Source organism: Artemia franciscana, chromosome 3, assembly GCF_032884065.1.
Source record: "Artemia franciscana chromosome 3, ASM3288406v1, whole genome shotgun sequence".
NCBI classification, from domain to species: Eukaryota; Metazoa; Arthropoda; class Branchiopoda; order Anostraca; family Artemiidae; genus Artemia; species Artemia franciscana.
This window is the reverse complement of record NC_088865.1, coordinates 38,461,803-38,478,294: the sequence shown is the minus strand read 5'-3', so window position 1 is coordinate 38,478,294 and position 16,492 is coordinate 38,461,803. Positions and strand designations below refer to the sequence as shown.

Genomic DNA, 16,492 nt, shown 5'->3' with positions numbered 1-16,492 from the left:
CTAGCATGCAACTTCATTTAGCTCCCTAACCAAACCCCCAGGGCCCTAGCAACCAATTTCACTGGTGGCCCGATCATCCAATTCCACCGGGGGGTGGATCCTAGAATACAATTTTATGGCATCCTTAACTTAACCAACGGGGGGAGGGCCCAAACATCCAATTTCAAGGGGGCCCTAGCATCCAACTTCACCCGAACTCTAACCTAACATAAATACCGGGGCCCCCAGCATCAAACTCCGTCGGGGGCCCCTAGCATTCAATTTAGCCGGCCATCTAAACTCATCTAACCACCAGGCCCTAAAATCCAAGTAAAGATAAAGACGGGCAACTAAAGATTTTTGTCCACATTAGGACTCGAAAGGGACTCTCCCTCAATGGAATGGAGTGCTAGATAGCTGGACCAATAAAGTCTTTCTAATATTTTCATTCTGTCTGATGTCTGGTAAAAATCGTGTCTGGTGCTATCAAAATATAAAGTATTACCAAAATCTTGTGTGATATTATCAAAATCGGGCCTGAAATTATCAATTATCTTGTGCTACATTATTAAAATCCCACATGGTATTATGAAAACCCTCCATGTTATTATCTAAACTTTGCATAGTATTATCAAAATCTTGCAAGTTGTTAACACAATCATGCATGGTATTGTGAAAATTCTACATGATATTGACTAAAATATTTTTCTGGTAATACCAACATGCATATGATACCTTCAAACTGACATGATGTTTTCTAAATCGTGTCTGCTATTGCCAAATTTAACTTAGTACGATCAAATCGTTTCTATCATTATCAAGTTTATCAAAATCTTGCCAAGTGCTACCAAACTCTTGCATGATACTATCAAGATAATCAAAATCTTGTCGAATATTATCAGAATCTTAACAATCAAAGTCTTAATGATATTACCAAATCATGTTTATATATTTCAAAATCTTGAGCTTTTTCAAATTCATAAGAGATATTATGAAGATCCTGTCTAGAATTTCCTAAATCTTAAAAAATATGTTACAATATATTGGCTCTTATGTTTGGATAAAAAGCAAGTTTAAATTTAGGTTCAAAACGAATGTCTCTTGAGCTGTTTATCTAGATTTTGCTAAATAAAGTGCGATTTTTATTTGCCTTTTCTTGGAGGTATCCTGATACAAATCAACGATAATTGAAAACAAGCTAAGGCACAACTTGAGTAAATAAGGTGAATGGTACATATTATGCATCCTATGTATGATTTACAAATAATTATTTTCATTCCTCCACATTCTCTGCGATTTTGGTTTGAAAAGTGAATGAAGGTGAGTTTAATGGTTTATTTTTATTTTACTTAAGTAATAAACAAGTGTCATTCAAAATTGCTTAAGAAAGAAAGAAATGCCAGGTTACACCCGAATCGACTCAATTTTTTATGCATGGCTTTTTATTCTGAAAAAACAAAAAAAATGTTCCAGTTCATTAAATTTAGAAAGAAGAGGGAGTTTTCAATTTTTTAATTGAGATACAGAAAAGGTATCTCTCAAAATTTGGAGGTGGAATTGTTAATAATACATAGATAGATAGATAGGTGTATTTCAAAAACCCATGGGCCATATACACACAAAAATATAAATAAATAACAAACAAGCAAGGAAATTAACAACGGTACGAACACGCACAAAAAACAGAATTCAACGCAAAAAGTGCCTAATCTAACTACAAAAGAAATTAGTTATATAAAACTTTTTCTTCTTATTAAGGATTTATCTATATATACTCCCACTCGAAATATTGTGGTTGGGTTACTATTTTGTAGAATACCCGGAAGCATCAAATTAATCCCATGCAAATAAATTTCTCGTAAATCCAAGAGCACCGGGCATTTCCAGCGAAAATGATCCAAGTCTTCATCATCATCTTTACAAAGGGGACAAGCATACCGCCTATCAGGACCAACTATCATTTTATTTTTGTCGAACGTTTTTTGCCTGTTCTGGATTGGAAGACAATTCGCCCTAAGCTGAATCCAACGACGTAGAATCATAGCCGGTAAATTAAATTTAAAATAAACTTCCTCTCCAAAACTAGATTTTGCCTGATTGTAATGCTGTAGGGTTGTAGAATCTTAAACCAGCCCTAGCCAATGCTGAATTTCCTGAGTCTCTAATATAAATTGTACCTGGCTTTCTAAATTTTTTGGTACATCACTAGAGCAAAGACCATTATTCCATAAATAAGGCATTCCTACTTTTTCTAGCAATGATGTAATTTGGGATGGCCACGAGGTCTTTAAACCATATTTCAACATCTCTTCATATGCCACTCTTACTAGTCTATCTTCATTACTCTTAGTTAACTTCAACCAGAATCTAAGCATTAAAATATACCTACATAGCTTTAAAGAAAACAGGCCCATATCTCCTTTCAGAATCTGTGAATGAGTTGTCTGAGAATGAGTTGTTTGCATAATATTATGCAAAAAGATGTTCTTCAAAATAACAGACATCAACTGCCTCCCCCTTCTAAGCGCCGATCTTAGTAGCGAAATAAAGGCACCCAGCCTTGAAAAAAGAAAACTCGTGTGCGATAGCATTTGATTTCTTCTTAAAGTTGGCAACTGAAACATCTTGAAAATTTTGAATTATCTCGTCAATGTGGGTTTTCTGTTTTAAAAGAGTTCATGAACCAGACTGTACTTGCAGGAAATTTACGTGTTGAGGTAAATGGCAAGGCGTAAGAAGGTCACTATAATGAACATTGATCTTTGGGATAAAAGAGGATTATATTCACAGTAGCAGTTTTAGGCCTCTTAATGAGAGGGGGGGGGGCAAGGTATACCACAGGAGTGTAAAAATATGAAATAAAAGGAATTTAATTTCGGAAATATCGGGGAGGGGGCAGCTTTCCCCTGTCTTTGCCTAGAACCACTGCTGTTTCATCAGTTTATGCTGTTTAGTTGTTCTGTCCTAGCCTATAAGCTATGCTGTTCTAGAACACCAAGAAAAATCTGTTACTATGGATTTCTCTCAATCTCTTTCCCCTAAATATTTCGTATTTGACTACAGGTAGCATGGTTTGGTTTAGTTAAATTAGGTTCCAGATAAAATAGGACCCAAATAATAGATTTAGTTAGCCTAATTATGGTTTCCAGATAAACTATGACCCAGATAATACATTAGTTAATTAAAGTTTCTACATAAATTAGGCTAGCCTACATCTTAACAGATTTCAAACTTGGTAAATGTTTAGTTTCATCACAACTGCTCTTAACTTGACAACCATGCTGCAAAGCAGCATGGTTTCCAGTTTAGAGCACTTAGAAATGCTAATTCTAGAAGTGCATCCATTTCTGGTTGACCCTCCTCCTCCATAGGGTAAACTAAAAAATGTGTAAAGTTGGCTTGCTTACAGGTAACATTACCTATTGAGCAAAGCCTAATAGTTCTTGAACCCCATGGCAGCAGAGCAAGGTCTGTATTCTATATTTATTCAATAAATCTTGTTTTAGGTTTTTTTTTTTTTAGTTTTATCACTCTTTGTTGAATAAACATATATTATAGATACAGACCTTGCCCTGCTTCCCACAGGGCTCATAGACTAATATGCTTTGTTCTGTAGATAATGTTACCTGTAAGCAAGCCCACTTTTTGCATTTTTATTCTCATTGGAGGGGATTTTTGAAAGCTAAAAAATAGATACACTTCTCTAATAATGACAAAGAAGCAATATACAATCATCAGAATCTTGCTATATGCAGTAATACAAACTTTAGAGAGCTTGTGATGAAAATAAACATTTACCACAAACCCTAATAATATAAGTTAGACTAAAGGTAAATTGACAATAGCCTATTTAGTGGTCAAGTCTCCTTGAGCAAGCACTATAAAATTTTGATATCACCTTACTCCCCCCCCACCCCCCTATATCATGGGAAAGCAACCATGGTATTTGGAAAGAACATAAAATTTATAAATGAAACAAAAACTTACCAACTTGCCAATTTTGATTAGAATTCTACTCCAAAGAAAGATTACCTGTGTAGCTGAGGGTTCAACTGAAATAGACTTCTGCATTCACCTGGATTAACCAATGCAACATTAGTATTAGGTAAATATTGAGCAGTTCATATTATGGACCTACAAAGAAAGTGACAAGGGATAAATTCCTCTTTGTTCGCAACTGTGGGAAGAGATTATCTTTGATAGTGTAGTCCCTGCCAGATATCATACAAGCTGCTAGCTTGCTAGTTGCTAGTTTTGTGGTCTTGATCAATGAGTAGAGAGGCCCTGGTCTCCAATTAAAAAATAAAATAAACATTGTGTTTGGTAGTAATATCAGACATCTTATTCTAAGCTTCATGATAATGGGTAGAAACCTGTGTAATCCAATTAAGATAATTAAATGCCATTTGCCTAGTCTGCTTCAGTCTTCTGAAGAGTTCTGAGAAACAAACTAAAGGGAAGAAATGTATAGAAGAAACTATTGTCACAATTCTTTGTGAATTCATACAAAACATAACATTCTTGATTTGGTTTCAAAAATACAAATTCTTTAGCTTGAAAATTTAATCTGGTTGTAAAAAAAATCAATGATTCTTGATTGTCCTACCCAAAAATTTAATTATCAAATTGCAGGATCAAGTCTTCATTCCTTTTCATTGTCAAATTTTATTGAAAATTTATCAGGAGTATTGACAAATCCAGGCACATTTTCTGGCAAAATAAAAACATTGGAAACAAGAGAGAAACAAGGACAATAACAGCCAGTGAAAAAAAAGAAGAAAAAAACAGAAGAAAATCTTTGCAAATATTTGGGTCAGGACCTCTGCTCAAATGTCCTCAGTGCAGAACAATAAAAAACTCCAGATAAAAGTCCAAAAGACAACATATAAACCAAACCTCAAAACAAACACTGAAACTAAAATAGGACCCGAAAGGGTAACTGAATAAAAATACAATATCAAATGACATTTCACAATTTCATTTTATGTAAAGCACTTTTAAGGCCAATTGCATACCAGGTACAGTATTATCAGGGATTCTATTAGGTTGCAAAAAAGAATCTTGTGAATGGATGTAAAAACAATCAGAATTAATAAGTTCATTATAAATGAGGCTTAGAAAAGTTTCTCCAGTGTCTCTATCAAGGGCAACCTTTAGGTGAATGTGCTTTTTTATTTCAAATGAATCCCTTAAAACTTGCATGAGACCTTTAACAGGGGTAATAATGGAGGTATTATCCAATAAAATGAAATGATGTGGGTTGTCATAGATGCATTGAGCCAAGGCAAGGTCAAAAGTCTCAGGCCATTGGTTGTTGCCCAACTGCTTTGTCAATTGAGATTCTATATTCCAATAACCTCTCTCCCAATTGCTGTTGGGTTCTTCCAAACATAGAAACAGGGAATTTTATAAATACCATTACCCAGAATGGGACTGGTTTTATCTTCGCCACTGTTTTTCTCTTTTGTGATTTTGTTTTGTCATGATTAGCTAATCTGGTTTCAGAAATTGTTTGCACATGTTGTGCAGAGATCCACTCTTTGCCCCCCAAATTTAGCTGGCAAATATTATTGGTAAAATAATTACAAATCTTAGATTTAAGTCCTCCCATTTTATTTGTATAAATTATTGTTGGTATGTTGTCTGAATGATGCAAGATGTGATTGCCCTTTATATTTTCAGCAAAACTCATCAATGCTAAATGAAAAGGTTTTTTTAACATTAATGTCAAATTCCCCTTTTTCTAAAGACCATTGACTTATGACAAATTTCCTGGAAGCTGAATCAATGATAGCCCATCTTTTCTTTGATGCACTGCCAAGTCTAGTTAAATACTTATCAACAGGCCTGGGAACAATTGATGGGATACATAAATAGCAATATTCAGCTGTAATGACATCATATATTTAATTCCCCTCTACTGCCAAATCAAAATGCACTTTTTTTATACTGAGCTTTGTCCTTTGATAAAACTGCAGATCTGCTGGTAAAATTAAAACAACAATTCCTAGCATCTCAACCAGTTCTTAAATTGTAGTGGCATTCTTAGAAAGCACCTTAATCTTGAGCTTCTTAAATATTTGTTTCTGGAATAGGAATGCACATAAATTGTGTGTTTAATATAAATCCTAGAAATTTAATCTGCTAATTTAGAAATGGAACTAATTTTTAGGGTGAAATTCAAATCCTAGACCTGACATAAGTTTTATAGTGCTGCAAATATTATATTGCCATTTTGTTATTGAACTTCCCAGAAAGTAGGGCATCCAAATAAACAGTTGAAAAATACCCTTCTGTTTGAAAAAGAGGATATAAGGGTTTTATTATCTTTGTAAAAGTTCACAGATCTATTGATAAGCCATTTGGCTTGTAGTTTGTAAGAAAAATAGCAAAACAAAAATACATCTGTTCATCAAGAGTGAACAGGGTAAAAATAATAAAAATCCACAAGGTCTCTTTGAGCCCTATAACTATTTTTAGTCATTTACCAATGGCAAATTGAATGCTTTCTATTTAAAATGATGGTGTTTAACATTTTCATTTAACCTTTCAAGATTTCAAACAAATCTTAAAGAACCATCATTCTTTGGCACTATAAAAATGAGAGAAAGACAGAATATTTAATTAATTTTGGCCTTAAGAAATTCAGTAATAATAATCTAACATAACCTATTATCAATCTCTTTTCTAAACACCTGTACTACATAACTGTTATTCTTTATTTGACAATTTTTCATGGGCTTTCTATCAAATGCAATGTATAGCCCAAAACAATTATTCTAAGAGTATTGAAATCACTGATTAGCCTACCTGACTACCGTTTTCAAAAGTAACCACTAACTCTCCCTGCTTTAAAGTTACCAACTAAATATGGCAAATGAGTTTTAAAATTTTCAACTAATTTGTGAATATCAAGAAGGGAATTTACTGAAAACTACTATTACTTTCTGTTTTTAAAGGTTTTGATGTTTGGGTCTCTGAAAGTCCTGGCCCTGCCTTTTTTGGTAATTGAGATGGGAGGTCACCTACTGTTAATGGCAGTAGTGGAGGGTCCCCAATTACTCGTTTATGGGCTATTAAATGATTTCTTCAAATCTTCAATAGGATTTGTCTTCAGTTTTGTTTCCTTTCTTATAGTAGCATCTTTGCAAAAATGAGAGTCACTACCTTTGACCTCAGAAACAAAAAACTGATGGTACTGCTGGTTCTTAACTCAGTTTTTTGAGCTAAAGTAATAATTTGTAAGAACAAGCAAATGCACCACATCTGTCAGGGTTTCGACCTTACAAATGATAGTTTTTAAGTTGTCTTTGTTACAAACCATTGATTGCTTAAATGTATTTTGATATTCTTTTCTCAGACCACACTGCCTTTCTATGACAAATAAATAAAATTTTCAAATGAGGATAAATCCATTTATTTAGACAGTGAAAACGGTTACAAAAGTCTAGATCTTTTTTTACAAATAAAGCAATCATCATCAGTAGAAATACTAAAGTATCAAATTGAAACTAACATATTTATACAAAATGAAATAATACAATTTTGAGTCATTCACAAAATAATGAACTTCTGGGTTATTCACTAAATTTTTTTTTGCAGAGAGTCCAACGATAAAGTTCATTCAAAGTCTTGATGTAAATTCTCTTCTTTCATCTTGCCTAAATGTAAAATAAATTCCAAATGAAGGTGGCAAAGTCTTCTGTGTTTTCTGATTGCAAATGAAATGTTCAGTATATAGTTCTATGCTTGGTTAGTCTCATTTCCTCATATCTACAATATATTTTTGACATAACACCTTAAATTTTGTTTGTCATTGGAAGGTAGTGTTCAGATAAAATGTAGATTCCTCTGCTAATGACTCCACTGGTCTGAAAGGCATCACAGTATTTGATAATGTTGGCACATCCTCTGTTAAAACTGGGTTGATGTTGTGTGCTTCTTTGATGTGATTCTAAAAAATGGAATATAAGCATAAGAACCCCCCGGCATACAAGCAGCCAAGATAATGGGAAGTTCTCAAGACTTCTGTAAAATGTTGGAGGCATTGAATCCAGGACGCTGAATCTTGGTTCAAATTCACTTTTTGACCATCTGCCAACTATTCCAGGTTTTTATCAAGGTTCAATGATCAGATAGGATTTTTTCACACCAAGGACTGTGAAAATATCCAATTTTATTATTGACCTTGGTCTTATGAAACCTGAAAAAAATGACAAAAAAAAAACAAAAAAACTGCCTTTTCAGGCATTGCGTGGCCAGGCCTAATCTCCCAAGACTGGAAAAAACGCCATAAAAACACAAAACCTAAATCAAAGCAACAATAATTCGTAGGGTTGACCCATCAAACCTTGAATGGATGGGGCTCTGTCTGAGCTGTGGTCACCTAAGCACCTAATTTGATCAATAATTGAAACAATAGAAATGGTATAATGGTTGAAGCCTCTATATACTGACAGACTTCTTGATATTAAGATCTATCAATCTGCCTTTAAATAATCAACAATAACAGTTGTGTGAAAATAATACTTAGAATCTAATTCCAACTTAGAAAAGAACTTCAAATCCTAGCCCACAAGTTGAAAAAGCGGCAAAAAGTTTTACTGACCTTGGTTCTCTGTATAACTGATAACATCCTTTGTTTCATCCTAGGTGTATAAATGAAATTGAGAAAAATCAAATAGGTGAAAAACGAGGATTTTGTTAGCCAGTAGCAAAATATGAAGATGAAAATCAAGCAAATATTTCGACAAGGACCTCCGCCAAGTCGTCCTCAGTGCTAAAAAAAAGACAGAGGAAAAAAAAGACACAAAAAAATGGTAACATCTTTGAGGCTGGATCTTTTCCAGCCTCAGAAAGTTCTTGTCTTTGCTTCAATCTCAGTTTTTTTTTTGCACCTCCCTTAACTTTTCCATTAGTCACCTCATCAATCTTCTCAGCCAGTAGCAAAATATGAAGATGAAAATCAAGCAAATATTTTGACAAGAACCTCCACCAAATCTTCCTCAGTGCTAAAAAAAAAGGCAGAGGAAAAAAAAAAAAAACAGTAACATCTTTTGTTTTGGATCTTTTCCAGCCTTAGAAAGTTCTTGTCTTTGCTTCAGTCTCAGTTTTTTTTTGCACATCCCTTAACTTTTCCATTAGTCACCTCATCAATCTTCTCACTAATTTAAAACTGATGAATGCGCTAGCCATGATTTTATACTTTTTTTCAGCTAAAATCCTTTTACTTAGAAAAACGAGACAAAATATCATTTAACACTTCCCAACAGAACACCTTGACACTTTATTATGTAGGCTACTGACTCTCCTGATAGCTTGTAAGGCTGTAACAGAATCAGGCACACAACAACACATAAAAATCTGATATCTGTTCTTTACAGTGGATTTATCCCCAAATTTACTTATGTTATTTGAAAGCAATGTTTAGTTTGGTAGATATTCATTAACCTATATCTAACTTTCAAGTAATATTATTTATTTTCTTTATTTTCAAGCTTTTTTTTATTAAATTTAGTTCTTGAAACTAATGTGTAATTTCGCTTCTTTTCTATTAATTTTGTTGAACGAAAGCTATTTGTAGTTTGTTTCATTCTACCCATGTAATGTTGACAGTATTGAAAAACAATGAAATTAAAATATTTATAATGTGTGAAGTTTGTTGTGTTCAATCATAAAAAAAAAATCATTTCTAATTTCAACACAGCAATGCATTTGAAAAAAATGGTATGTTTTATCTTTTTTCTTTATAGTTCCTTTTAGGGGCTCAAAATGGAACGTCTAATAGTGGCAATTAGTGTATTTGAAAGAGCATTGAAAGTCTCATTGACTGGTATGTTCATCCCTTAGCTAGAAGATTTATAGAAACATTCCAAAGTTTACCAAAAAGCTGTTTTAAGTCTCTTAGCTTTTTATGCCTTAAAGTGTAAGTTTTATTCTCCTAACTTAAGCGTCTTTCGAAATATTTCAAAGCCCTAATCTAAAATTTTATTGGAAAATATTACTCTGAGTAAATGGGTAATTTTCCAGAAAGTGGATAAATTAATCTTGATAGTTTTCCCATTATGGTCATCACTATTGCCACGATTGTATCCCAACATATGCTATATGCTATATATTCCTGATTTTGTTATTATTTTCTTTTATTTTTTTGGGGGGGGGGGAGGAATTAGCATTATGAACGAAAATTTAAGAGAAATAAGCACAAAAAATCATGTGAACCCACAAAATCAGCCAACTTTGGTGCATAAACTAGGGCTTCATCCAGTTCCATCAGGAGGGGGAGGAGCTGGAACACAATTGCAATTGTAGTGACGTTTATGTTTAGGGATTATATTTAATGTAGATAAAATGGTGATTTTTTTTTACTCTCTGAGTTCTGTGTTACAACACATATATATTATGCCACGCCATCAAGGAACATATCGTACAATTGTACAGTCACTAGAATAACTGTTATCAACGACTGGCAAGAAACGCCGGCAAATTTAATTCGAATATCGCCAGGAAGATAGGTGGAAATGGGGGACACAATCTATTTTCCAGAATTAGAAGGGGGCTTTTTTCAACGGAAGTACAGGACAAGAGTATTTTCAGTGAAAAACTCAAAATTAAAGGGAGAGCAGTCAACCCCCTGTTCCCCTCTCCCAAATTAACCCGCCTGAGGATGAATAGACCTCTTGTGGGAAGTAACTTTTATAGTGAGGCTTTCAGATAGTATTGTACTAATTTCTATTGATATATCTGGTGAAGTTGAAACATTGATGGGCAATATCTGTGATATATCTGACTATATGATTATTTAGTGCGTATAACAGGGAAACTGTTTATCTGGTAAATAATTTAGATAAAGAGCCAACTGTTGTATTTTGCCTATAAAACTTGAATTTTTTAGACCACGTGTTTTGGCTTGATCTTTCTTTATTAATGATTTTTTCATATTCTTTTAAATTCTACATTTTAAATTAGAACATCTTCATTTTATATATTCTGATTTGCTTACACAGCAGTAATGGCCAACCTCCAGTTTTGTATTTATCTCCACTTTTTTTTAATGAATAGTCGAGTCCTCATTTTTGGTTTCTGATTAAAGAATTTGATTTAGGGGGGAAAAGGTGATCTTTTCTCTTTGTAAATTAGTATTTCCTAAGTTATAATTTTGGTAAGTTGACCCTGTTTGGTCCCGTGTCTAAGGACCGCATTGAAACTTTCAGGGATATTTCCATGGGGGTGGGGGCATTTGAATTTTTATGGAGGGAGGGAAGGTGAGGCAAAGTTGTGGTGAATATTATTAAAATTGTGGTGAGTATTAGGTGAGTATTATTAAAATTATAGTTTTGGTAAGTGTGCCCTGTTCTATTGGAGGAATGGTGGATTGAGTTGTATATTTCAGGTTATTTTGTTGGAATGGGGAAGGGGCAAGACGACTTAAAATTTTGTGTCACTTTTCCAATTCACGAGTTTTTATGTTATCCTTGCAAAAAACGCATTACTGTTTTGTGTTTCTTTTTGCATTTTACAGTTATTGTTTTTTTTTTGTTCCTATTGCCTGTCAGGTTGTTGGTGTTAATGGCAATGTTTGTACATGACATTCTAGGTTCCGTTTTTTCGGTAAATTTGGGTTATAATAAAGCTGGGTAAATTTAGTCAGGGTACATGTAGTATGGTGAACAAGTGTGACTGTAGGCAACCTAATTGTAAAGTTCAACTTTAGCCTACTGTGTAATTAGTATGAAATGGAAAACCGATGCAATTGGGAGTTCTGTATATTTTTCGATAAATTTGACAGATTGATTTTCATTTTATGTTATGTAAAAACATTATTTGTTGATGCTAATTGTTGTTTGAATAAATGGATTAATTTAAGTGAATGTAATAGTGCTGGTTTCAAAAGGTCAATGTGTCTCCCATGTATTACTTCCAGGGGCCCGTAAACAATAAATCTGACCTTCCCCCCACTAGATTTTTAAAAGCACATTATGCCCCACTCCAAATTTCTGTAAATTGACACCACTGATAATAACACCAGCTTCAAAAACAAGGGAAAGAAAACCCATCAATATTAGAGTATAGAATTTATTGAAATTTCTACTGCCTAGACTCACAATAGTGAACCACTAAACCCCTTTAATCAAGAATTATTTTATTTGCAGACAGGATCGGGTGAAAAGAGGAAACTTTCCCAACATCTATGTAACTCACTGTTGCCCAATCGTAAAAGACAAAAACCTACAGACGAACTTTGTATTGATCTTTTTGACAGTGGTCTCAGGTCAGAGTCTATTGAAACTCGTGAGAGTGTCTTTACCAGGGCAGAACAAGCATCATCAAAGACCACTGTTGAGTCTAGAACATCAAATTGCACCAGTGATTCAAATTGCACAATATTGTGTCATATTACACCAGGTTTCACTATTGAAAAAGCAGATGAAGAATTAGACAAGCCAAACAAAACACCAGAGGATATTGAATTTGAAGACACTGTTTTTAATACGTATAATTACTTCCAGTACTGGCGAGATCCAATACCGGATATTGAAATTTCAGCCATACCCGAGCCTATGATAATTGACTAAAAATGGTGCAAAGACAAAGCAGTTTTGAACAGATGAAAAAAGTCTTTATTGAGTGTCAAGATTCATCTGCGTCGCATGGCAAACTTTTGAAGGAGATGCTGCAGATATATAGAAAGGTTGTATTTACTATGTTTTTATATAGTCTAGATTCAGCCATTGGCTTTTCTTAGGCGGTTTCCCATAGTTGTCAATAGGCCTATGGAGTTGGTTATAATTTATAACCGACTCCGGAAATTTTAAATGCCGACTCTGACTCCATTAAAAATTTACTAAAACTCCGACTCTATGACTCCAAATCCACAGCCCTGTTTTAAAGTTTCATTTAGCTAGATTTTATTAATCATTACCAACTCCAACTCCAATTGCAGGCATTTTCAATGTATCGGCTTCAACTCTAACTCCATTCAACAAAAATTTACTAAAGCTCCAACTTTACGACCCTGACAGCTTTGGTTGTCAAGGTGAAAAAGTTCAAGAGACTCGCTCAACATTTTACCAAATTATTCCATTATAATTATCAAACAATTCTTGTTTAATAATTTATTAGCTAATTATTCCTCATTCTTCATAGGAGCCAATTGAAGAGTTTAATTTTACCAAATCATTCCATTATAATTACCAAACAATTCCTGTTTTAATAATTTTTTAGCCGGTTATTCCTCATTTTTCGCACCATTCAATTCCAGTTTTAATAATGTTATAGCCAGTTATTGCTCATTCTTCGCAGGAGTCAATTGAAGAGTTATCTCAACATTTCATCAAATTATTCCATTACAATTACCAAGCAATTCCTTCTTGAATAATTTTCTAGCCAATTATTCCTCATTCTTTGCAGGATCCAATTTAAGAGTTTAGTCAACATTTTACCAAATTATTCCATTATAATTACCAAACAATTCCTGTTTTAATTATTTGTTTGATAATTGTTCCTCATTTTCTTCCAGGAGCCAATTGAAGAGTTTACTCAACATTTTACCAAGCTATTAGTCCATGCCCTTGTCATTGGGGATAAGCAGCCTGGGGTGGATAGAACATTGGATTATTGTGTCAAATTTGCCACTTGTATTGAACCAGGAGAACCGGATGATACCAGCGAAGAAATAGAATATACAAACGTGTTTTTTATTGGGCTATTGGAGTTCCTTATTAAGGTAAGCTCTGATTCATCATTGAAATAGTTGGTAAAAATATTCATTTCTTTTAAAATATTAAATCATTAGCAAGGAGTTTCTTTTCAGTAAAGCCTTGGATACATGGTGCTCTTTTTCAAAATAGACTCCATAATATTAACAAAAAATTAAAAAATCCTCTTTAATTGCATATTTTTAGATTCTTCTTCTTTTCTCTCTCTTATCCTATGGTGTTTCGTCTATACTATCTAGATATAGCTTTATCTCTCGTTTCCTCTTCCTTTTCATTTTTGCTATCAAATACATTACCTCTGCGTTCCATAGCCACCATACTCTACTTACTACCCACCCCTCTAGCCATTTACCCTATCCTTTGAATTAAAAAAATTCCTACAACGTAAATTCATTATATTAAATTCATTTACTGACAATCAATCGGTTAACTTATTTTACAAAAAATTCCTATTATTTCTTGTTGCCCACGACAGGAAGGGCCTGCTCCCTTCTCGCTATACTGAAAAATTTTTTTCACTTCATATAAAACACTTCTCTAACTACATCATACTACATCATACTATACTACATCATACTACATATACTACATCATCATATACCATACTCGAACACACTCATTGGGCTTTGCGTAATTGGGCAATTAGAATTCTTATACGTAAACTACGTATGACGCTTAGTTTAGGCAATTATAATGACATAGTTGGCCGGTTTTATGACACTGTTAAGGAAAAATTCACGTCTTATTCTCTAAAAGCTCCTTTAAAAAATCCTCGATCAAAAAGATCAACACCTGTAGCTCCCTGGTTAACATCTGGAGTCCTAAAATCAATAAAAAGTAAGCACAACCTTTGGAAGGAGTACAAAAAAAGACCAAATAAGGCCAAGTTAGAAGCATTTAAGTTGTACCGTAATTTTCTGAAATCAATTATTCGCAGAGCTAAAACAGTATACTTTACAAAAAGATTTGTTGATTGCGGTAAAAATATAAAAAGACGTGGGACGTGATTGAGGAAGTTAGTCGGCCATTCATGAAACCAGAAGGTCTCCCTAAGTCTCTCATTGTAGACGATCAACTTGTCACAGAAAAAGGCCAAATTCGACATCATATGAACAAATTCTTTGCAGAGATAGGGAAAAAAAAACTGCTAATAGCGTTTCTTATTCCTCTGTTTCACAGTCTTGGAAGATGTTCTTAGGTCCCTCGTGCTTGAAATCAATGGTTCTTGGGGAGGTTACGGTGCAGGAAATTAGAAATATTGTTCTGTCTTTAAAGAATTCTTCAGCAGGTTTCGACCAAATTTCTGCTAAAGTAATTAAATATATTCTTTCATCGATTATCATCCCAATTTACCATTTGATTAATAGTTCATTTGAACTAGGAGTATTTCCCCAACGTCTTAAACTTGCGCGTGTTATAGCTCTCTTTAAAGGAGGTGACAGAAAGGATCCTGGCAACTACAGGCCGATCTCTCTTCTGTCAGTGTTCTCTAAGATATTTGAAAGAGCAATGTTCAAACGTCTGGTTAGATTTCTTGAAGCTAATTTTTTTTCCATCAGCATCAGTTTGGGTTTCGCGCAAAGTATTCTACAGAACATGCTTGTAATAGACTTCTTCAGTTTATACGACGATCTTTAGATTCTAATCTTATTCCTGCAGCCATTTTTCTTGATATAAAGAAAGCTTTTGACAGCCTAACACATAAGATTCTCATTGGTAAACTTTGTTATTTTGGTGTCCGTGGGGAAGCATTGTCTTGGTTCTCGTCATACCTAACTGACAGATCTATCGCCACAGAAGTTACAGACGAAAAAGTTCCATTTGAATACGGAGTACCCCAAGGTTCTATTCTTGGGCCAACCCTCTTCCTCATATATGTGAACGATCTCTACCGACTTTTTAACACCCCAATTAACAATGTTTGCTGTGGATTGTGTCACAAATCTTACTCTCAGAGTACGTTGGTGTTCACACCTGATAGTCAAGAAGAATTAATAGCATTTGCAGATGGCACTACTTTAGGTGCTGCAGCTCCAGATGAATCATCCCTTATTCTAAAGCTTCAAGCAATGACTGAGAAAATACTCTTTTGGTTTGACATAAATCAACTAACTTTAAATGTAAAAAAGTCCTACCTTCTTATTTTTTCTCGTAAAGGTGTGAGCTGCCCCACAATTACTGAGCTTCATACACCAAGAGGCTCCATAAGTCGTCCCCCGGATCGATATGTGCGATTCCTGGGAGTTCTTTTGGATGAAAATTTATCATTTAAGTGGCATGTTCAAATAATAAGAGTGAAAATTTCCCGTGGACTTGGGATCATCCGAAAATTAAAGCGTTTATTCCCTTTCCCTATCCTCCGTCTTTTATACTTTTCTCTGATTTACCCTTATATATGTTACTGTTCGTCTGTGTGGATGTCCACATTTCCCTCGGTACTTGCTCCTATTCACAATCTTTATGAGAAAGCGGCAAGAATTCTCCAGTCGACTACACACACTCCTCTTGACCTCCTCAAAATTAAAGATATTTATGTTTTATCTCTATCTTCGTTGGCATATCAATACTTCCAGGGAGATCTCCCATGTTGTTTTTCGGGATTGCTTAAACTAGTAGGGGAAGTAAATTTGTATATCGTTCGTAACCGGGAGGATGTGATGATTCCAGCTAGTCCTTCGGTTCGTTCAGACTTCGGCCTGGCTGTGACTGTGGGACGTGCTTGGAACTTGGTTCCCGCTGAGATCCGGCAGTCACGAACACTTGGCTCCTTTAAGAGACAGATTAAAAGTTTCTTA

At 34.3% G+C, this 16,492-nt stretch overlaps 1 protein-coding gene across 2 annotated transcripts in view; it reads left to right on the top strand.

Moving 5' to 3' along the window:
* Positions 1–2,593: 2,593 nt before the first annotated feature.
* Positions 2,594–16,492, top strand: part of LOC136025255 (condensin complex subunit 3-like) — a 118,877-nt gene continuing 104,978 nt past the window's right edge. For both annotated transcript variants that reach the window (XM_065701103.1, XM_065701102.1), the window contains exons 1-3: positions 2,594–2,696; positions 12,132–12,670; positions 13,499–13,705. In XM_065701103.1, coding sequence (XP_065557175.1) covers positions 12,557–12,670; positions 13,499–13,705 — 321 coding nt within the window. In that variant the 5' untranslated portion in view covers positions 2,594–2,696; positions 12,132–12,556. The remainder of the gene's footprint in view (positions 2,697–12,131; positions 12,671–13,498; positions 13,706–16,492) is intronic.